The sequence below is a fragment of the Rhopalosiphum padi genome, chromosome 2 (assembly GCF_020882245.1).
Source record: "Rhopalosiphum padi isolate XX-2018 chromosome 2, ASM2088224v1, whole genome shotgun sequence".
Lineage (NCBI taxonomy): Eukaryota > Metazoa > Arthropoda > Insecta > Hemiptera > Aphididae > Rhopalosiphum > Rhopalosiphum padi.
Genome location: NC_083598.1, coordinates 18,346,186 through 18,371,292, shown reverse-complemented (window position 1 = coordinate 18,371,292; position 25,107 = coordinate 18,346,186). Strand labels below are relative to the sequence as shown.

General features: G+C 25.3%; 2 protein-coding genes across 3 annotated transcripts in view; both read left to right on the top strand.

The window, feature by feature from the left end:
* Positions 1–74: 74 nt before the first annotated feature.
* Positions 75–9,010, top strand: LOC132921671 (lipase maturation factor 2-like). The gene is made up of 11 exons (XM_060984822.1): positions 75–380; positions 1,535–1,715; positions 4,248–4,349; positions 4,425–4,657; positions 5,039–5,217; positions 5,348–5,453; positions 5,516–5,662; positions 5,727–6,173; positions 6,244–6,460; positions 6,573–6,724; positions 8,389–9,010. Exons 1-11 carry the CDS (start codon positions 284–286, stop codon positions 8,511–8,513), a joined length of 1,986 nt encoding a protein of 661 aa, XP_060840805.1. The 5' UTR covers positions 75–283; the 3' UTR covers positions 8,514–9,010.
* A 212-nt stretch (positions 9,011–9,222) lies between these two features.
* The window catches only part of LOC132921676 (S-adenosylmethionine synthase), a 32,460-nt gene continuing 16,575 nt past the window's right edge, over positions 9,223–25,107 (top strand). Inside the window, exon 1 of one of the 2 annotated variants that reach the window (XM_060984833.1) lies at positions 9,223–9,322. The gene's annotated coding sequence lies outside the window, so the exon portion shown is untranslated. The remainder of the gene's footprint in view (positions 9,323–25,107) is intronic. The other variant, XM_060984834.1, reaches the window with a different exon arrangement.

Below are 25,107 nucleotides of genomic sequence, written 5' to 3'. Positions count from 1 at the left end.
GCGAGAGATATTTCACGCCGGTGTTTTGGCTACACCGGTTTGTCAGAGGGAAAAGAAAACCGATAATGAATATATAAGACGGGGCCGCCCGGCGAATGACAATTGGCAATCCAATACGACTACAACACTATAACTACAACAGTTTAAACTTTTCGTGGTAGTTTAACGCTCTCGCTCCATCATGATTTCTGAATATTAATCCGTCATCGTATAACGGTGTGAAAATTTAATTTTTCTCTAGTTTTTTGGTCGAATTGCTGCCCAACCGGCTATCGCAGCTGACATGCAGCAGTATATACGGTATACCAGGAATCTCTTCCTGAGAGGAGTCTCTGTCATCTACTTGCAGGCGTTCGTCGCTCTTTATGTTCAAAATTCTGGTAAGTACGGAATAAGGTTCAACGGTCGGCTAGCAGCCTTTTTTACCCTATTTTCCTGATTGAATCTCGGTATATGCATGTCTGTTTCTCGTGTTCCAACCATTTATCTATGTCAAGGATGGTGTGGTACTGGAGAATATTTTAATTGTATATTGAGAATTTTACCCTTTTTGTTCCTATGCTACAACCTTTGGACATTCGCTGATCCCCTCCCACACCGTTATTGATCAATTTAAACCAAAATTGTTTCATTTTTCTGTCATCTGTTAATAAATGTTTTTGTGATGACATTGGATTGATACGTTTTTAACCGAATATTTACACATTGCTAGATTCTATATAACAACAGATTTACTTTGCTGTTTACATTATCTGTCTGTCGGTGTCAAATCAAAATCAATATTGATACGTATTATATATTCTCGATGACAATAAGTAGTATTTACATAAAATATAAATTTAATGTATTCATATCGCATACTTTAGGCTTTGAATATTTCATGGTCAAGAACTAATCTATACATCAAATTTGATACTTAAAAACATCAAAGCTTATTCAAATGTGTCATTATATTAATGCTTTTTTCGGTTAATGGTACAAATGATCAATTGATTAACTCTAGGGTGAGAGTAATGCAAGGAATAGTATTCTATTTAAATCAATTATCTATATTTCCCTATTTATACTTATGCAATATTTATTATTTTTTGAATGATAGATCTATCACAATGGATTAAATTAGATTTCTATCAATTTTTACTTTATAATTTGTTAATCTTTATTGATCGAGATATATTCTTTATACTTACTAAATTAATAGCTTAAATATATTAGTTATCAAAATGTTAAAATAAAAAAGGTGTTTTTGTCCATGTAAAATTTGGTTTGAAAGTTAAATTTAAAAATACTTATGTTCAATTGCCAGTTGAATACTAAATTTTTGCAGGGGCGGCTAAGGGGCCATGCACCCCCCCCCCCCCCTATAGACTGCTACACAAGTAAATTTTAATATGTCTATTTTTAGATCCACACATGAATTCTTATTTAATATTTGTAATAATTTGTAATACATTGTTGGTTATTAATGGTTTTAAATAATACAAATATATATGATAATTTTTTTTTTATTATTATTAATTATTAACTTTTTTAGGTCTATTTGGAGAAAATGGTATATTGCCAGCAAAAAATACATTGATTAACGAGAGTCCAAAAGTATTTGATAAATTCAATTTTAAACCTACATTATTATGGTTTTCATCTGAAATTGGTTTGAACGCTGAATATATGTTTGATGTAATATGCTTATTAGGAATATTTTTTGCATTCTTTGGGTAAGTTATCATGGATTAACTTTTATATCTCTTTACAATATTTTAATACATAAATAAACTTTGTATATGTAAATAATTATGCAATTGTAAAGCTTTCAGTAAACTATTTTATCAATGTTAAGAAACTTGTTTATGTACTATAATTGTTTAAGGAGATTTTACAACAGTTTTTGAATCTACCTATACATGTTGAAACATGCTGATTTAAATTTTACTCAGATATTAATTTTAAAAACATTTGAATTTATCAAAAAAATATATATTTATCCTTAATAGCAAGTATCACAAAACATTTAAAATCAAAATCATTTCATGGTTAAATGTAAATCTTAAAATCTTGTATTTTTAGAAATTTAAATGGAAAAAGCTAAAAAAGGAATTTTAGTTTTGACTAAAAAAATTTAAAATAGACTTCATAATAAACATAAATGCTTTCAAAACTTATAAATAGAATAAAATCCCAATTGGTACATTTAAACGTGTATAAATAGATTACAATAAATATTGAAGAATTGGAAAAATATTTTAATGTGTGTTCTTTTCTATAGTATATACTAGAGGTCATGGTTTTGAACAAGTATTAGAATACACGGGTATGCGGGTAAAAAATATATTACAGTGAAACCTCTATATAGTGGACAGCCACGGGGAATTAAAAAATTTCCACTATTGAGAAAACCTCTACTTAATGGACATTTGCCTGAAATTACGAAATGTCCAATATAGGGAGACACTATAGGGAATTGGTTATACACTGTATAGGAACATATACTTTGGAATATTAATTTATTATTTATTATACTATAATATAAGTATGTGTATGTATAATGTATGTATTAAAAATTATTATAAGAATGTTTAATGATAATGTACAATTAAAAAAATCTGTAATTTTTTTTTATGTACATTTTTTCTGCTTTTCACAATGAATTTGTAAATTGGCTACCATTGATAATGCGATATCATTTTCTTTATTTTTAAAATATGTTTTTAAATTATATATTGTTTTCTAAACTTCTTCAAACGTTGGATTGTATATCGACTTGTATTCTTCTACTTCTTCTTACTTAAACGTTTTCGATATGTACATGTATTGTGTCCATTTATGAGAGATAATTTTTAATTTGGTACCAGGTTATTGTGTCCACGTCCACTATTAAGAGGTTATAATTCCTATTATGTGCATACATTTTTGCCATGGAATTTAGAAGTGTCCACTATTGAGAGTTGTCCATTAATAGAGGTTTCATTGTATAGCTAATGTATATTGTAATTTAGATATACTTAAAATATAAATATTTATAATAGTAAAATGTTTATATTGATTTGTCTAAATATTGTCTCAAATAATTTAAATATCATTCATTTAAATTTAAAAATTTTTTTTTTTGAAAATTGAATACAATATCAAATAACAATAAAATATTATTATTATTATATTCTGTATTATTTATTAAATTTACTTTTCATTATTTAAATATATGAGTATTCAAGCTCACTTATTGCAAGGGCTTTATCCCGTCATAGGTAAAACATGGGTATCCGTGTAGTTCATTACATGTTTTATTGCGACCTCTAGTATATACATTTATTTTTGATTCTTATGATTTTATTCTGTACAAAATCCATGAATACATATTGTGTATTATTTCATATATGTATTTATATTTCTTCATTAGTTTGCCAACCTTAAAAATTCCAATAATATAACAATTTTTACCTTAACATAAGTCCTAGTGTTGTGTTATAATTAAGGGGGGCGGATTTATATGCACAAAAATCCTAAAAATATGCTTCTAAAAATGCTGTAATATGTTATAAAATATGTACTTAAATATGCACTTAAAATGTTAAAAATTACATAAAAATATGTAAATATATGTATGTATGTATGTATGTAAAATTAAGTAAAAATATTTATTAATTAATATGGTATATAAAGTATTAGCTCATATTCATAAAAACTGAAAACAAAAATTGAATTCATATTTTACCTTATTGCATTGGATAATCAGAAGTTCTTTAATGTGTTCAAACGTATATTATGTGGCTGTGAACTTAAAAATACGACGAAAAACGAATATATGTGTTATAAATAATAATATGCACTATAAAACTACAATTATGCATTGAAATATGCAAAATAAAATGAGTGTTATTTTAATAAGAATGATCTAAATCGGGGACAATGTTCATCAGATTTCAAAAAGCTAATTCCAATACATATATGCATTTGCATATAAATCCGGTCCCTAGTTATAATTTTATAATAACTGATCCACTTATAATTTCCCATTAGAGTTAAAACAGTACAAACTAAATCTTAATTATATTTGTAGAAGATATTATTGTAGTTCAAATGTCTAACTTGTCATACCTATAGTTTTATTATTATTTGTTTTTATTAAATACTATTATGGGTTAAAAAATATTAGTACTTAATAAATATTCTTTAATAATTATAAAAAAAATTACTTTGTATACATTTTTAAATAATTAAAAAGTTAAGTATTTATTAATTTATTTTTTAAGGTTTTTGACACAAAAAGTTTGCAACAAATTTTTATTTTTCTCTCTTTGGATCTCATATTTATCATTGTACAATGTTGGTCAAGTATTTTTGTCAGACTTGGCGTAAGTATTTTATATATGTGTATTGTTTTATTTTGTTGTCATAAAAATGTATCTTATCAAATTTATTTAATTTAGTGATGAACTTCTATTGGAAGTAGGATTATTATGTATATTGATTGCACCATTGCCTTTTCAAAAATTAAGAGTTCCTTCGAAGAAACGCAATTTACGTCTACAAACTTCACTTGCGTCATTACCACATGATTCCATTCCTTTTTGGCTTGTGAGATGGTTGCTATTTAGAGTAGCATTTTCTGCTGGTGTTGCTAAAATGAGTTCCAAGTCATCAATCTGGTATGATTTGACTGGTATGTAACTTTAAATATTTTTAATAATTCAGCTTGATCACTTGATCTGTTAATTTATAATATGGTACATTAAATATTTTTCAACTGATTTTTGTAATTATATATACTCTGTTTACTAAAAGAATGTGGTTGCATACAAACCAAAAACCGTCATGCTTTGTTGCAACAATCTACCTCTCCACTCTTTGTTTTCAGTTAAATGTGCTAAATAACCACATTTTTTTGGTGGAAAGAGTAGAGTTTTAAGTATTTATGAGACCATACCTATTCTATCAAATGACTTAAAATTTGATATATTTTACATGGTTTTTCACAAAGTTTCATGAAATTGTAAATAATAAAAGACATACAATTAAATGTAATATTTTTATTTTATTTCAGCTTTATCAAAATATTTTGAAAGTATGCCTCTACCAAATGCCATTTCCTGGTATGCACACTATTTTCCACTTTGGTTTTTGAAAACTATCACAGTATTTGCAGAAATTAATGATTTATTGGTTCCATTGATGTTCTTGATACCCATTCGTTCAGTTAAAAAGTTGGCCTTTTATATCCAGGTATTATTTTTATTTGATAGTATGTATGTACTATTCTTATCATTAAATTATCGAATGATTGTATTTATTAAAATACTTGAATTCTTAAAGCAATATTCAAATAACATTAACATTATATTTATATTTTAAGGTATTCATGCAAGTCGGCATCTTGGCATCAGGAAACTATAGCTATTATAATCTTTTATACATTGTTTTGTGTTTATCATTGTTGGATGACCATACATTTTATAGAGGTAAAAACAGTTTTTTAATTATATGTTATTTCATAATTTAAAACAAAATTGTTGTTTACTAGAATTAGCCCTTGCTAGAACTCGCCAATGGTGTTCTACTGTATTCACAAGAATTATGACAATCAATGTTATTAGCATACTTATAGCTGTTTTCCCTATGTTGTATAATTTCCGTATTTCTCCAGCAAATACACCAGATTTCACAATAGGTAAATTTTTAATTTAATTACTATTTAAAAATAATTTTTTATTTATATAATTTCACTTTTTCAGCATTTACACAGCAACAATTCAATCTTGTTTTAGGCAAAAGTTTGCCTTTTATTGCTTATTTTGCTTTAGGTTCATTTGTTTTTGAATGTTTAAAGGCACTTTATTCGTCTCTGCCTTTAAAGAGTAAACCTGATGGTTCCTTTTCAGCATTAATAACATCAACATTATATGTATCTATTTGTTTGGGTATATTCTCCTTAAGTTCGGTCAATTTTTCTGCTCTTCATCAAAGTGTTAATAATACTGTTCCAAAAGATTTAAATATGTTCTACAATAAATTAGCTCCTTATAAAATTAGTAACTCCTATTTACCACCCAAAGAATTTATCAATCTGGAAAACCGTAAAGAAATTATTATAAAAGGAGCTAGTGATATTAAAGGACCTTGGCATGAATATCAATTCTTATACAAACCTGGAAATGTAAATGTTACGCCACCAATTATTGGTTTGTATTTTGTTTAAAATTGATACCTTGTTTAATTTTTATTCAAATTATAACTTGTTATTATTTTTAGCTCCTTATAAGCCATTACTTGATCGTCAATTGTATTTTGCTGCTCACTCTTTACCGGCTCAAAATCCATGGCTTATGAGTGTTTTGTATCGTTTGTTAAATAATCAAAAAGAAGTACTTTCATTATTAAACACCAATCAATTACCATTCGGTAAAAAACCACCTAAGTTTGTTAAAGTATCTTTGTATAAATATCAGTTTTCGTCAAAGTTACAAAGGTAAGTTTACTACATATTAGGTGTATAATGTAATTTTAATTTTTAAGATTTAGAAGATAATAATAATAGTGAAAAAATATTAAAATATATGTTATTTATAACTATTATGTAGGGAGAAAGGAATTTGGTGGAATCGGCAAGTATTAGATTCTGAATTTATAGCTCCAATGGATAAAAATAGTCAAGTATTATTGGATACATTGAAGTCTCACAAAATTTTACTGAGTAACAGAACTCCATTACCAGTAAATCCGCTTTTTAAACGTAAGTTTCATTTTTTTATAATTATTTTAACCCAGACACAGTATACAGTGTACTCTCGATTATCCGCGTTGCGGATTATCAGTTGTCTTCCGTGGAATCAATAATAATACATAATTATATTAATTAATATTAAAATAATAAAAGAATGATTTGTTAAATAAACAATTTTTTATATTATTTATTTATTTGAAGATGTTCTGTTTGAATAATTTTTTTTGTATTGATGTTTTCTAAAATATATGTATTTCTTGTATCACAAATCACAATACTAATGAACTGTGATTTTGGGTGGATGTAAACTTAAAATTATTTTTTTATGTAATCTATAACTTTATACTAAATATAAAAAAAAAATGTTAACTGAGACTAAGATGAACAATGTTAGAGTCCAAAAATTGACTTTCTAAGAAATAGTAAAATTTAATTTAATTTAAAAAATAATATTATATTGTATTATAAGTTTTTAAAAACAATATCAAATCAATAATTAGTTATATACAAACATTGTTGTTTGTATGTTATATTATAATGTATATTTTATAGATTTTATGTACTCAAAATGAAATTGTTTTAGATCCTGAGCGATAGGATGAATGTATTGATTCCACGATATACGTTTTGTTTTCTGTGTCATAACCTTTTGGGGTAGTATAATGTATTAAATTTTCAATTTAAGTGGTGGTTACTGGTTCCCTATTTCTTATAAAAATAAATAAGGAAAAACGTACATTTTTTCACACTAAACTAGTTTTTGAAAAAATATGTTTATTTCGTAACAATTTATAAACAAAGAACCATAAAAACTTTAAATTATTTAAAATTACTTCAAAAAACTTTGACTTTTTGAGTTATTCAGAACATTACATTTACATCAAAATCCTTGTAAATTTTATATAAGATTATTTACAAGTACTGCAACCTATAATATTAAAAAAAAATTTAGTGGAAAGTCAAATTAGACTTTTTTTAATTATAAAAGTTTTTTATGAGCATTTGGAGTTCATTTATTTATGACATTACATACACCTAACCTTAAAATAACAATTTCTCTTTACACAGTTTTTTAATTTTGTAATTCAAAAACAAATTATTCATGAATAATTTAAATTTTCACAAAATGTATATATTATCAATTATCATTTTCATATTCTATACATGGTAATATTTTCAAAATATTGTTACTGATCTATAGGGAATTTTCAATTTTTTTTCTATAAATATCAATAAAAAATTATTCACTGTGTCAAAATTCTTGAAAATTTGTTATATGATCCCATGTATGTTTTTCTTTTATCTGTATAAAAAATACTTTGGCACAATTTTTTTTTTTAAATCTTCAATTTAAGATTTGAAAATGTATTAGTATATTCATAGGTAGTTCATATTGGAACTAAAAATTATACAAACAAATATTTTTTATTACATATGAGGTTTAAATGTGGACGAAATTAGATACTTAAATGAGTTAAATGATAACTAACGATATTCATAATTTTGTTTTAATTTAAAATCATTATTCGCGGGGACTTTTATTTATATCCTGAATGTTACTTACTTTACACCTTGACAAAAAAAAAAAAATATACAAATTAATGTTAAGATATTTTATATTTACCATGAACCTATTTACACTTATTTATGTATTTGTTTATTTTTAATTACAGAAATATTGGACCAAATTAGATCGATTCTTCTGGCAGTCGACCCACGAATATTGATATTTGCATTTTTAATGACTGGTTTTGTATTGATATTAGTACCCGTTGGCTCCAATGTTTCTTCTATTTGAATGCAATTTTTAAAGTTTGTGTGCTGCTGAAGACTTAATATGATTTTTTTTTTTTTAATTTTTTTTTTTATTTAATTAAAACACTTCATACAATTGTCAACCTTCCGAGATGATTTGTGAACTCAGAAAGTATTCAATTTTTTAAAAATTTGTATTAAATGTATATACACCTTTGTATTACCTACTTTAATTTTTAATTTTTTTATATTCTCTTTTAGTTCGTATTTGTGGTTTATATTTACATTTTTTTTTACAGTTCAACACTTATTAAATTGTGTTTCTTTACATTAATCATGTTATTATTTTGAGACTGTTGTAGTTTTAAAATAATAATTAGCATAGAAAAAATTTCCGTACCCTTGTGTAGTATATTTCGTGTGTAGGGATAGAGTAGTTCTCGTATATTCACGTTTTGTGTAGCGGTTTTAGAGTATCATAATAATTTTTGTAGTTTCAAATTTGCATTTCAAATATTAATAAATGAAAATGTATTAATATTTTATAGAGTAATTTAATATATTTGATAAATTCTTAATTCTTATGAAACTTAAATTATAATATCATTGTCTAATAATAACGTGAAAAAAATAGAAGTGTTATCAGTAAACAATACGATTACCGATTCAATTTAGTGAGACCATACACGATGATACGTCACCTCTCGTACGATTTAAACTTACACCAATCGTGGAAGAGTCGTCAATCTGATGTTGGTTGTAGTCTTGTTTTAAAATTATTTTGTGAATCATTACTCTTCTGTTTTATTTACTAATACGCGCAAGACACCAGGACATTTAGAAAACCCTAAGGTAAGTCGTTAAACACATAATATTAGATATATTAATAAACATCAATAGATTTAGAATATTTGTACGGTTCATTCCCTCGCTAGTATCCAATATATGGTAATTTATTTTATAAAATATAATTATATCGATCTCGTTTAATTTGAGCTAACACTATTAACGTTAAAGGTTTTCGCCGATGTTTGTTATTTCTCTTCAGACGTTGAACATGGAAAAAACAAATACGCTTAAATTATCGAAAACCGATTTTATCATTAAAATAATTTAGAAATAACAATCCTGAAGGGGTTAGATAAATTGGGTTCACGATAATTTGTGATCAATGTTCATTTTGAAAGCGGTAAGTTGAGTCCCGGCTATAAACCATTGGCACAAATAGGTCTAAAATATTTAAAACTTATATTATTAAATGTTTATTATTTATAAAAGTATCGGTCGACTATAAAATTTAAAAATGTTTACTACAAAAACAATTTACATCAATTATATCTAAATATGTTTGATCAATGCTTCTTTTCAACAACAACAACAAATATACAATATAATATTAATTATTAATACAAAATAACATTTTTTAATTTTTTGTTTTATGAATTTCTAAAAATTCTTAACAGAATTGTTGTAAACATATGAAGATGTAGAATTATTATAAACAAAAAATAATTTTTTTTCTGAGTTGTTATTAGCATAGATTATAAATACTATTTATTTACTATGTATTTAGAATCAATGATATTAGGTAATTCAATTTAAATTTGTTATTAACACAATAATTACGTATTCATTAGTCATTATTTATATCTATTACACATTTATAATTTAATATTTTCAAAAATAATTTTTGGTAGCTTGTATTATTACACTATACTATTACTGATTAGTGACAACCATTAAGGACACCATATAAATCCATGTATCCACGACTTACAATATAATGGTAATATGCGAGATGCATACAATATTAATCTACAGCTAGGTAATAGGTAGCTAATAATATCAGCTATAACGGTAGGTACTAGGTACAGACGCCGTACAGTAGTTAGGCACACTATTGATTTAAAAAAATGAATTATTATAAATAGATTACTAGTTACCTACATATCAGTGCCGCAATTACCGGTGGTGCTAGGGGTGCACAAAACCCCCGGGTGACCGGGCCCTAAATTAATTCATAACAATGGGCCTTTTTTTCTAAATATTCTTATGGTTACAATTTATTATACGTCTGTTCTGAATGAAAAATGTTTAGACTATAAGAGCATTATTAATCAATAATGTTAATAATAACAATTATGTGTATTTAGAAATTAAATTAATTTTTTATTATCTAAAAATAGAAGGATTTTGTATAAAATGAATGTATATCAAATAGTTTATCGCACCGCGCCACCCGCCACAACACGTTTCATATAAGTATACTACATATTATAAGGTAATTTTTTAAGCATGCTCACCCCATTTTTATGTTTAAATTATGTACACATTCAAATTCTGAGTTTTGGAATTTTTAAATTTAATTAAAGACGATAGTTTCGAGTACTTAAATTTTTCACAATATTTTAGAAGTATTCTGTGGTGATAACAATATTGGTTTTTCAAATGAGAACATATATTGTTTTAAAGCAAAATGTGAATCAAGTAATTTTTCTAAAAATGTTGACGTATTATAATCGAAATTTTAATGAAAACTTCCGGAGTTATTCTACTTTAAATACAAAAATAATTTGTAAATGGATACGAGCTCGATAATTATAATTCGGTATGCAATATAAACTATTCGTTAATAATTAATACTTATTACTAAATGCTTATAGATTAATATTGCACCGCCTGACAGTTTTCAAAACATGGACTATTATATCTTCATTCCCTAGTATTTAAAGTATAATAAATAACTCGGAACTCCTAAAGTTTTCGTTCAAATTTCGATTACAATACGTCAACATTTTCAGAAAAATTATCTGATTCACATTTTGCTTTAAAAAAATAAAGTTGGTATCGCCACCGGAATACAGGATACTGCTTAAATGTTGTGAAAAATATAAGTACTCGAAAATATCGTCTATAATTACATTTAAAAATTTAAAAAAAAAATCAAAATTTAAGCATAAAAAAAGAGTGAGCATATTTGAAAAATTACTTTGTGTAATGACATTTTTAACAATAATACAATAAGCACAAAAAAATAATGGTATAAGAAACATATTTTCATATTAATAGTTTTATACAAAACGTTATTGATATTTCCCAATTTCCCAATTTTATCCTAATGAAATTGTAAAACCAATAGACTGTTTTAGGAACTACTGGTCATTTTACTCCTCATCCATCTATGTACAATAATGTACCTATATAGCTACAAACAGAAAGTTATATTTTTAAGGATCTATAAGTTATTTAGGTCCTTGGCTAAATGGGCCTTATAATATTTACTTGCACACCCACCAATATATACCAAGTTGCGGCACTGCCACCTATACTATTAATATTATATTATTGGTTCTGTAAATTTGTACAGATAATTTATGAATTCATAGAAAAACGAAGTATTGCTAGCATTATTAGCTATTACATTATATAATATAATATTATAAATTAACATATTAGCATTTAGCATTGTGTTCGATCAATATAGTAGGCAATTATGTATTTATCTCATTATATTTTAGTGAGTAGGTATAGATAATATACCAGTATACAATATACACTAATATTAGCGTTGTATTGAAGTAATCTAACCTATATTTCAGCCTTAAGGGGTGCAATTACTATATAAAAAATATATATAGAATATATAGAATATAGATATCAACCAATGCATTTCTCGATTTCTCGTTATTGTAAGTATAGATACTATATATAGGTAGTAACTATATTGTCTATTACTGTCTATTCGTGAGTATTGGTCCTTGAGTTGCACTAATTTATGTGATTCGGTGTTATTTTAAGTAAATTAATAAAATTAAAAATATTGCCCATAGCAGGTATAAGGTGTTAACATTTATTTTGAAAATCGAATTTAATTATATACGGCATGAAATTGTTTGATGTGGTTGAATGAACTTCGTGTGTGCAAAAATCCATCATAATAATATGAAATGTGTTTGTGCATTATTTTGATTAAATTACGTCATTTAAAAAATTTAGTTTTTCGATAAGAAACGGCAAGTAGTATATGTATACTTACGTACCTATAATTTTAAGTCGATTTTGGATGAAATGGATCAGTTTTTTGGTTTTTATAGGCAATCAATCAATTTACCGCTCCCAAAATACTTCCGCCCGGGACAAATTCCCATTTCCATCTCTTTAATGCGCCCGTGGTTATAGGTATTTTATATTTATGCTCATTAAATTAAGTAACATGATAGAGACAGAAATATAAATATTCCGAATATCCAGCCAATCCAGGGCTTAGGAGTAAGGGCTACCTTCACACTAATTTTATTATATTTTTATAATATTAGGTACTATCACTAACGGCCATATATAGGTAGATAAAATTTAGCTCAGTAAACCTATATTTCCATAATTCTGTCACCACTAATTAATTAATTTAAATGAAAAGTATTTAGTATATTCAATTTTATAAAAATTGTTGTTAATATAACAAAATTACGTTTTATAAATGAAGTATAGATTTTGTAAAATTAATTCGGAATCAAACTAATTTTACAAAATTAATTATTGTTAATATTACCAAGTTTAATTATTTCTAACGCAATAAATTTTAACACACTGCTGTTTAAAATTTTAACAAATAACTTAATTAAATAAGCTAATCAATAATGCAATGCCTACGTTAATCTATGGATTAACAATACTTTTTTTTTAAATTAACAATAATAAGTTTGTTGATTTTATTGCTACTATTATTAATTTGAATTAGGTATTTCGGTTTTTGATACATAATAGTTATAATTACAATTTATAATATCTGTAAAATTGCATTATCGTCCAATATGCTGTATTGGTTTAAAAAACTATGATTAAAAGTAGGTACTAAAGGTACTTATTACTACTTACTATGTATAGGTAAAAATGTAATATTGATAATTAGGATATAGGTACGACTGTACGAGTATACTGCCAATTTAGTCTAGTTTATTAATTTTTACAATGAATAATAGGTACCAATTTACTTAGTACCTACATTTTAAAATTATTCAGCCTTGTAGGTTACTTATTATTACTTAATAATAATTAAATATCGAAAAAATATTGTATGATCACATATTAAACTTTTCATTTTTAACATTATAAATACCTAAGTGATTTTACTCAGTGGCGTATTTAGGATTTTATCAAGGGGGGGGGGATATACATCGGCAAATATATAATTTCCTCGACACTTGTCATCACTATTATTTCTCAAAAATGTTGAGAATTTATATACTTATTATCAATAAGAACCAACACATAAATATATAAATTTGTATTCTTTTGAAGATTAATTATTCATAGGTAATTAATTTTTTGTAAAATGGAGGAAACCATAAGAATACAATATGTAGTACCTCATGATAAGTATATAAATATATATGTAGGACGAAAACAGAAAAAAATAGTGTACCAATCAGTGCTCCGAACTTAAGGGTCTCAGGGTCTCAATGCAGCTACTAAAGAAGGGCCATTCTTTTTAGTACTTAGCCGGTGGCCTAGGCCCCGGGAAAATAGTTTGCCTAGGTGGAAGTTCGGCACTAGTGCGAATGTTCAACTATAGTGAGTAGTGAATTATTATACTGGATTAAAAATAAACTATTGCAATTATAAATTATAAAAATAAGTAGGTAATAACTCATATTTTAGTATTTAAGTTTAATTATTATTTGTATTTTATTTAATTATTGGAATTTATTATTTAGAATGTCTATTTATTTATACATGCCCTCACCCTGCAATATGTTTTGAAATAGCAACCAAATGCTTATTATTAAAATCATGATAATACCCCTAACCTAACCGGATCGTTATTGACAATAATAAAGATTGACGACATTTTACGATTTACGATACGAATTGTTTTCAACCATGTATTCATGTACATATTTAGGCTATTTAGCAGTAAGTCGTGTATAGACTACGGGCATCAACCATAATATTTACAACTTCTAAATATATCAATATTCAATATTATAATAAAGTTTTCAATTCTGTATTTCTGTAGTATACGTACGAAATTATTAAACATATCAGTAAAAAAAAGACCAAGGGGAGATCTATCACCCATATCCCCCCCGTGAATACACAATTCATTTTACTCAAGATCTAGCCTTAAACTCATATTTTTATGGAAATACATCGAGTTGGTTTTTTTCTATATTATCTGATGTCCATTGTTTGACAAAATGAGAGGGATAAACCATATATGTAGGTACCTTTGTTTGTAAAGTTGTAACATGGACTCGGGTTCATAACAATAAGTTACAGATTCAAACTTGAATCGATCAATAAATTCGATTATCGTGAATTCTAAAAATTTAATCTCTCGCATATCGTCCTCTAGTGTTTTAGATAATCTTTCAAAATGGCTAAAAAAACAAAATTACCAAAAATATGTTTAAATTAATGAGTTAATTCATAATTGATTAATAGTTAATACAACATAAAAACAAAATTCTTATGCAGCTATAATTTCCTCATTCAGCATGAATACGCGTGTGTCCATTTAATTATTATGCTTTAACCTATTCTAAATGTATCCATTTATAAACCTTTTATTACTCGTATTATTATAATTTAAAATTTCGTATATGAACGTAAGATTGTAAGAAAAATATTTTATACGCTTACCAAGAAACTTATTAAATAGGAGGTATAGGTAGATGTAGATGGCAATATATGTATTATGTATATTTAAAGTTAGTTTTTGCAAATTATCACATTTTTTAATGACTTTTTATTGACGACTGTCGACTACCTTATTTGTTATCGTCTGTTTAGTCTACTACGGCAGTTGCCAGTTTGTTTTCATGGACGTGTGGGTTGTCTGCGGATAAAACATAATAATATATCGAAAACAAGATTGGATATTTTTTGGGAAGTTAGATTACCTTGAATTGATTTTATCTAACGGAATACTAATGTATAAGTACAGTTCAGTAATATTGCTATATTATTAGGATTTCATTATTTTGCTCAACTCTGTTATGATTTAAACAAATACTGATGATGATGAACATTTATTTATTAATCAATATCTACCTGCGTATGTCTTATAAAATATAATTCATAGAAGATTTTACGACTATCACAATTATTACAATAATTTATACACTGACTGTAATAGTAATAGTATGGATATAGATCCGTCTTACAAAACGCATTTACAAATTTGCGATCAGCAAAACCAATTTTGTTTCGTTAGCTTTAATATTACAGTGAAATTGTCTATCAAACTTATTAAATGTATATAGCCATAATATTAAGACATTATAGGTGAACATTATCTATACTTCTAGGTTGGTACATATGTTTTTTTACGTTATTCGTTTTTTTTAGAAGAGTTGAGTGAGAGATGAGTGAATAATATAACAATAAAAAATTATTGTTCGTACTTACAAAAATTCAAATAGCATAAAAAATCTACGTACAAAATATTTAAATGGTTTGTTTTTACCTTTATTTCTAAGTTGAACGCTTTAATAATTTTATCAATCATTACACATTGTATAATGTATGCCTGTAATAATATATTATGATGTGTTCATGCTATAAGAGATATCAGTGTATCACTAAATATTTCATTTGGATGACCTTGTATTGAAATGGGGTTTTAAGGGATTAAAAAAGAGTACCAAAATACACAATATCTCCAATTTTCAACATTAAAATTTCTTACATTTTCAGTATGCTCACGGGCAATACAACTTACTTTTTTAAATGGAAACACCATTTTTTCTATAGTAGTTTTTTTTTTTTTTTTTGAAACAATTTTTTTATAAAAAGTTAAAATAAAGTGCATTTAAAATTTAACGTAGGAGTTTAATATTTTCGAATGATCTATTTTTTTAAAAATTTTTACAATTCAAATTATACTCAAAAACTGTTTGTAGACTTATAACTTCTAAAACATAAATAAACACTTTTTTGTTTTCATAATTTACTTTCATTTTCGCCATTCATACTTTTTTGAAATATGCTTTGCGAATTTGAAACTGAGTTTTATTTATTTTTAATTATTAGTTTTAACTACCTAGTGCCTGATAAATTATTCAAAGTTTCCTCCTTGTCGTTTTAAACATGATTCAAAACGTTTTAAAAATTTTATTTTATTTGGTTTCTCTTATTAAGACTTAAATTATGAAAAAAATAAATGTTTATTTATGTCTTATATGTCTAAAAACAGTTATTTAATAATATCAGTGAACAATTTTGCAACAGAACAATCAATTATAAATATTAAATTTTAACGTTTAACACTTAAACTTGTCACTTTTTTAATTAGAAAAAAACTTTATACAAAAATTGTTTTAAAAAAAAAAATATTTAACCCGAATCTGTAGAAATAAATTGTATTGTCTTTAAAAAAATTTAAGTTGTATTGCGTATGCGCATATTAAAAGGTTTAACAATTTGAAATTTCCCTGAATATGTGTATTTATTTAAATACTCCTTTTCATTCCTCGAAACCTTCATTTAGTGGTACCTCTAAGCGTATGTTTATGTATAGATATAATATTATATCTGTTCAACATTTTTTCTCCTTCGTAAAAATTTGACATGTATGAACGTTTGTACGAATTTATAACTTAATATATGAGGAGTGGTGTCCTCTTAAAACATTTCTTTTATGTTCTTTATTAAAAATTACAAAAATCTCAACGTTTCATTTCACATATTTTCTTGTCGTTTATGAATTTATGATTACCTGACAAATTTAATTAGCAATAACGAATATTCTTTGATTATATTTTAATTTTGCTATACAAAAAAAAAACGCAGACCCTGTAAATTTCATTTTTATCTGCTTATCTGATCCTAAATTATATAGTCGTATTATTTTAAATTAAAATTAAAATTTGTATAGGTATTAGGTAAAATACAATATTTACTTAAATTGGAATCTGACAGGATATGGAGGTAAAATAAATAGTTTTAAATAACACACGATGCCGGGTCTATTCTAAGCATTTTTGTCAACAACGCATTAAATTCCCTACTTTTAATGTAAAAATATCATTCTTCATATAAATGTACTAAAAATATACTAATATAATAATATTATTAATAAACGCATAATATAAATTATAAATAGTGTATTATACTATGCTGCACATAATACTGAATCCTACAGGTACATATGGGAACTATGTCTATGTACGGTGTAAGCAAATATAGGTAATCGACTTCCAAAAAATAATCTTCAAAATAATTTATAGAACTGGTATAGTAATTTAATATGTAATATTTAAAATTTGAAAATCACTCAACTAACTTTTGCATAATTCCCACAAAATTATTGCATAGGTGGTTTTTGAAAAATTTAATTTTCGAACCATATATTTTCACCAACCTCATCCGTAATATAATTATTATAACATAATCAACAACATAAAAATGTATTTCCAACAGAGCAAACATTTTCTCAATATCGCAAACAATGTTCAACAGCATTAGATTATACCTTAACACGATGTTTAGGTACTTGAAATTAGTATCAAGTTATTCTAATAAATTATACCAATTACCAATGTATATTATATTATAGTATATATATTATTATATATATACTTTCACTTTCCTAATATATATTATACATTTCTATCTTCATCACAAATACATAAAGAAGGTAGGTATAAATCCAACAGATATATTATTATTTGTATATTATATTATATTTATTTATAATATTATAATATGTACACATTTTTATTTTGGTTTAATGAATAAAAACAACAAATATAATACACTATATTTTATGAAAAGATCCATACTAAATATTGTTATGAATCTATCCACAATCCACATTATACTAAAAGTGGTGACCGGCAATGTAAATTTTAGATTCTGAGTGACTCTTTTTTTATATATATATGATTATATCTATATGCATAAGACGATTTTTGTTTATAATTATTCAAAAATCTTATAAATGTATTATAATAAATCCCTCGTAGGTTTAACAATTCAAAAATTTTTAAATGAATAGTTCCTAAAGAAGTTCCTTGATGTTCTCTGGTCCATTTCTGCACTTCTATACGTGCATATGTACATGCATCATAGTACCTATCACACAACACATACAATTAATAGATTCATATTAATTGAACCACTCAGAATCAAATTTTTCAATTAAAATCAGAATAGTTATAATTTAGTATTAAAAAAAAATCATAGATTTTTAAAAATTAAGTTTAAATCTTAAAGTTATAAATTATACTTGACAATATTGATATTTTTTTCTTTTGTATCATAAAACTTTTCTTTCTTTTTCATCCTTTTATATGTAAAAATTCATCGCTCTCCACGTATTATATTATACCCCGCATTTTCCATAACATTTCTCAAGTATTGAAAAAAATTATAGTTGTCTCATCACTAAATACTTATAATCAAATGAGTGTTGCTAAACAAGCAATGTATCGGCCTGCCTGAACGATAATATTATTATGCACATTTTACTAAGTACTATTTTCGAAAGTCATAAATTAGCTAATAAAGATAGACCACGTACATAGTAACTAGTAAGCCCACAATAAAGCACTAAAGCGTATATTGTGATAAACGATAATCAAGATAATCTATTTTCCAGTCACTAAAATTGCAAAGCCCTTAAAAACAGTGTACCATAGTCCATAATATAGTCGGCAATATATACTATGTTTGCCGTTTGGTAAACCGTATATTATTTAATATAGGTACCTAAGTAATCGTTTTCTTTGGTCGGAAATTAGAAACTAAATACATCAAGTAATGATTCAAATATCAGAAAAATTACCTATTCGAATTTGAAGTTATTAAATGGCAATTATTACTACAGAATAATTTGTAATTCCTTGAAATTTTTACGAATTTCATCAAAAATTCTAATTTAAAATGGATATAAAAAAAATTTGTGACTGCATTTTAATATTTTTACTTTTGACTCCTCAAGGATCAAAGTACCAACTATATTCAATTTATTACCAGAAACAATAAGCCCCATTTTTTATCAATTTTTACTGTTCCAAAAGGTGATGACGATGAGTATGGCACGGATGTTTTACTACTAAACAACTAGTACAATTTATTGCAGTATTATACTAAAAAATACCAAAACTTGCACTTAAAATATTAAAAATTACACTAAAATAACGTTTTTCTATAAATATTTTAAATTTACTGTTACAATCTAAAATGATGACTGATGACAGAAGACACACATCATTTTAAAATCAATACATTCATTGCTCCGTTCAGAATCTAAAATATTAGGTATAATTTCAGTATCCACCGCTACGGATGAACTTAACTTTTTGACGTTTATAAAACTCAAAACTGTCAAAACATGTATTTAAGAAACTCAATTTGTTATAATGTAGGTTGAGAATTGGATAATTTTGGTTGCAAAAAATGTCACTTCTAGGGAGAGAATTAAAACATTACCTATTAAAATAATAATATTTAATTACATCCTAGCAATAAACAGCATTATAAACATAATTAAGCAAAACATCATACACAATCGTATGATTTTTAAGGTTATTTTCATAGTCCATTGTTTCTTGTATTCAATATTGTGTTCCCCAAAAAGCACGTCGACGTAGTTACTATGTTATCGTGCAATACCACATCAATTTTCCGGAGAAGTGCTTAAATTTTTATATTCATAGTTACAATATCTAAGTACATAATATATCTAAATTGGTTAAAAAAAACAAGCTGATCATAATTACGATTTATTTTAGATTTTGAACAGAGATGATTTTATAGTTATATATGTTTTTTCTATGTGTCATCACTTTTTGAGCAATACAATTTTTTACGCTAAATCAATTTGGTATACAACACATGGTATAATTTTCAAAATATTTCAACTTCTTATTTTTAATCTACTTCTAGAAACATTCAATTTTTTCAATTTTTTCTTCTATAATAAATGATGATACAATATTATTTATTGGTTGCACATATTTACGAACATGTTTTAAAGATATTTGCATTTGTATACATATTTCGTTATTTCTTTCAACTTTTACAGATTATTTCTATTTTTTAGATACATTATGATTCAGTGGCGTAGCCAGAGGGAGGGCTGAGGGGGCCATAGCCTACTTGAAATATCAAGAAAATTTAAAAATTATTTTAATTTTTAATGGTCTATGAAAATCGCTACAAAACTCTTAAATTGTACTTTACAAAAATTGATCAGCCCTCCCCGAAAAAAAACCTGGCTACGCCACTGTTATGATTTTTAATAAAATTATATTTTCAAAGAATAACAGTGGTGTAACGGAGTTCAGTAAATTAAATAATGTGAATATTTTCAAAATATTATATTATTTTTAATTATAACTATATTATATTGTTGAACCGAGTTGGTCTCTCACACTCGTATTTCATTTTTATGATCAGTAGTAACTGTAAAACTGACCCTGTAATAAGCACCATTTATTATTTTTTTTATATTTAGTGCATCGATTTTATTTAATTCGTATATTTATTATATGTACGAATTTTATATAATATATAAATGTTCGTATAGGTGGTACACAATGCATTACTTTATAATTTATATTAAAATGTTATCTCTAATTTGTTTAAACAGTACGTCTGCAGTACATATCAACTCTATTTAAAAATCGTTTCTTTTATATATTTTTGTAATTCTATATAGATTATATCTTTCTAAACATTTTGATGTACATTATATATATATATATGCATTAAATCTAGACATCTAGTATCAAAATTATTGAATGTATAATATTTTATGTTTTTTATAAATATTTCAAGTTTTGATTAAATGATAGAATGGATGGAATAGTTATCTAAAAATAGATAAAACCAATCCTTTCCACATTTCACAGTTGCCTCAACTTAAAATTATCATTATATAATGATTAATAAACGTTCTTCTTTCATTAGATTCATGAATATTATACATGCATATTATACAGATCACAGGATAAACTACCAAGCATTGCTCACCTTTTTTTATCCTAGGATAATTTATTTATTTGAATTTTGAACTTTGGAACTGTTAAGTTCACCAAAAGTTCTTATTATCAAATATTTTGATTTTCAAATAATTTTAAGATTTCTCTGTGGTGACAAAAACGTCTTTGTTTTTATAATAAAAGATTGAAAGAACCTTTTTTTTAATGTAAATTATTAATATATTTTTGTTCAAAATATTAAAATTAAAATTTGAACAAGTTATTTCTAAATTGACTGAATTAATAACCTTTATAACTTAAATAATAAAGATAACCCTTAGTAATAGTTATACATCAAATATAAAATGTATTTAATATTTAGTCTTATAATTTTTATTATAATTGGACAATTTTTAAAAATTATAACATTTCAATAGATCTAAATATAATATATTAGTTAATACTTATTATGTAATTTTCAGATTATCATAGCTGCCCTATTTATACATTATACGTCCTAATCATAAACTTTGGGCTCTTACCCTTAAAATTAATAGTGTAATATGTGTCATATTCTGCATAGAAAGTATGTTGATACTTCAAAAAAGTTAGATTTACATACATCGGCATTTACAAATATGAGAGTGATTGATTTACATTTGAAGAAAATAAATTTGTATCATCACAAATTCACAAAAGACGCAATTTCATTAAAATTAAGTATTTAAAAGTATAATGGTACTTAAACTTAGAAAGTAATAAATAATAAGTACGTAGGTATATTTCAAATTCCAATCTTTAGAATTTGAATAAATGTATTTTTATTTATTAAATTATTTAAAGGAAAAAATGAGGGTGAGCATAATATTGGTGAATCACTCTGTATATAAAAATATTCGAAATAATCTATTTCATAATTTAAAATTAAACTTTTTTTTTGGCGCATACTGAAATTAATAAATAAGAAAGGGTTATAAAATTATCATAACAAATAATGAAGAATGTAGAAAATTATATTATTTCTAAAAATGACTTACATTTTTGAGATAACTTATACTGTTGTTATATAGCCTATAGGCCTAGTAATTGTTACTATCATGTTTTTATATCATAAATCAGAATCAATATTTAAAAAATGCATGTACTAGGTATACACGTACATAGCATATAGATAAAACTGCTTGAATCTGAATGTCTTGATGATTTTTGTATACATTTTCTAACATCGAATATTTTATTGACAGTAATAATGTAATAATAATACTATAATAATTATAAATAAATTATTGATTATCAGCGTACAATTAATCTTTATTAGATTTTGAGTTTTATGTTAGATTTTTCACATTCATGAAATACATTTGTTAAATTACGCAATTAAATATTGTGTACCTACTACTCATTGCACTAAATTTTATCTGTTAAGCACTATACTTATTAATTATCTACGTGAGGAAGATACGATTCATTTTTACTGACTTTTATTGAATAATTAATTGATAATTTACCGATGAGCGAACCAATTGAAGTACATTTTTATGTTGTAAAAGTAGGTATACCTACTACATATACGTAAAATGCTAATGAGAATAAAAAAAAAATGGTGTGATCAATATTCAATATAATTATAATAGCATTAGTTATAGTAAAAGTGTAAAATCGTATTACACACAAACTAACAAGCAGGTACCTCATACTTCGAAGCTTTTATTAAAATATGTATAGATTCATTTGTATGTATGATGACAGTGTAAAAATAAAAGTTAATAATGTAAGTCTTATACTCGATTGATTTTATATTTTGATAGAATATTTAATTAAAGTCCGATTCTGATAACATATCGCGATAAGTATATATATTTAACGCTATAAAGGTTTTATCATATAAGACATAAGTATATATGTATTTGTATGTGTAGGTACATATACATTGTCTGACCACTATATATAGATAGTTACATCATGGCCAAGTGCTCGCTGCCGAATCTGAAATATTATTATTATAATCTCTAGAGTAATATTTTTTATTATTTATATTTGTTTTTAGTTTTTTTTTTTTTCGTTTACATCGGAACATAAACGTTTCGTGCGTGTGTTTACTGTTTAGACTTTGACATTAGTTATTCCCACTTCAAGTCTCAAGGTAGACGCAATTATATTATATTATATATTATTATAATGAGATCTACGCATACGACTATTATATGCCATATTCGTATGTATAACGTACCATAATATTATAATTCCCCGCAGACGCTAACAATCGAGTTGTGTTATTAATAAAAGCGCATATGGTACTGTGTAGCGTAGGTATATGATTTTATATTTTCATATGATATAATACATTTTGTACACTTGTTAAAATAGTTTTTGATAATTAATATGTATATTATTATGGTGTAGGTATATATAGTGTTAGTCAATTAATGAAACGGTATATAAGAAAATAAAAAGATTAATTCTTATCCGCTTTTCACTATCGCTTGCAACAAAAATTTTCACAGACCAAACGCATTAATGAATAATATGCAATTATTTTGTTGTGCGAACCCGATATACATATTATAATATATAGATACCCGTATACACATAATATATTTTTATACAAATCTCATACCGCAAACTTGAATATAAAATGATATATTTTTTTGTATTTAGAATTATTTTTATAATATAATGATTTATGAAAGGTGAATCGGCAGATTTTCTATATTATAATTATATATATATATATATATATACACACAATTTGTACCTATATAGGAATAGTATATAAAATATATATTATTAGTATTTACTTAAATAATATTATTTTATTTCAATATATTATATATTATACATTGCAGGATATGGCAGCTCGCATTATCTTATATCTAAAATATTTTTTACATGCCTATTTCGGTTACGTATTGATTGTATTAGTTTTACACTTGCAGTGACATAACTAGAAGAGGGTTATATGAGTGATAATATATCACTCACCAGACCTTTTTTGTTTTTTTTGTATACTTTGTTAACTGGACAGGAAAATCAAAAATATTACCACAAAAATAAAATAATAAATATAATTTATGAATTATTATAAATTATGAGGTATAAATGTTTGTTTGTTTAACTTCCTATAACTTGTGACAATTATTTAATATCCATATCACCCCTACAAAATAAGTGTATATTATATAGTTACGCCACTGAAAACTCGTAATCATAAGCACGATGGCCGATGGGAACCTAACTTTTTTTTTAAATAACAGTACACCCAGTTATTTTTTACTAAAAATTGAAATTGAATTCTCATAGTTGTTTGAAATTACGTGCCATTTGAAACATTTGTTAATTGTAAAAGATTTCGTTGGATAGGTCGATAGGTGGTGTCCATTATTCTTCTGAATGCAAAACCTAAAAAACGTCAGATTCCCGTTGGCGGTCACTCTGTATATAATATATTAATATTATTGCGAATTATCTGTATAATTTTTTATTTTATGTCTTATATTAAATTACAATCAAATTTCAAAAAGTCAATTTTAAAAAAGACTTATCGTATATTATAGTAACACGTGCACCGCCTTACCAAAATAAACTTTTCATGTCGTCACTTATTTTTTGATGAGCTGTGCGGAGCAGCCGCGTTTTTTCGTCAGACAATGGATAATGACGTTGACTGGTTTAGTTAGTTCGATTCCAAATATTTAATAAATTTTCTAA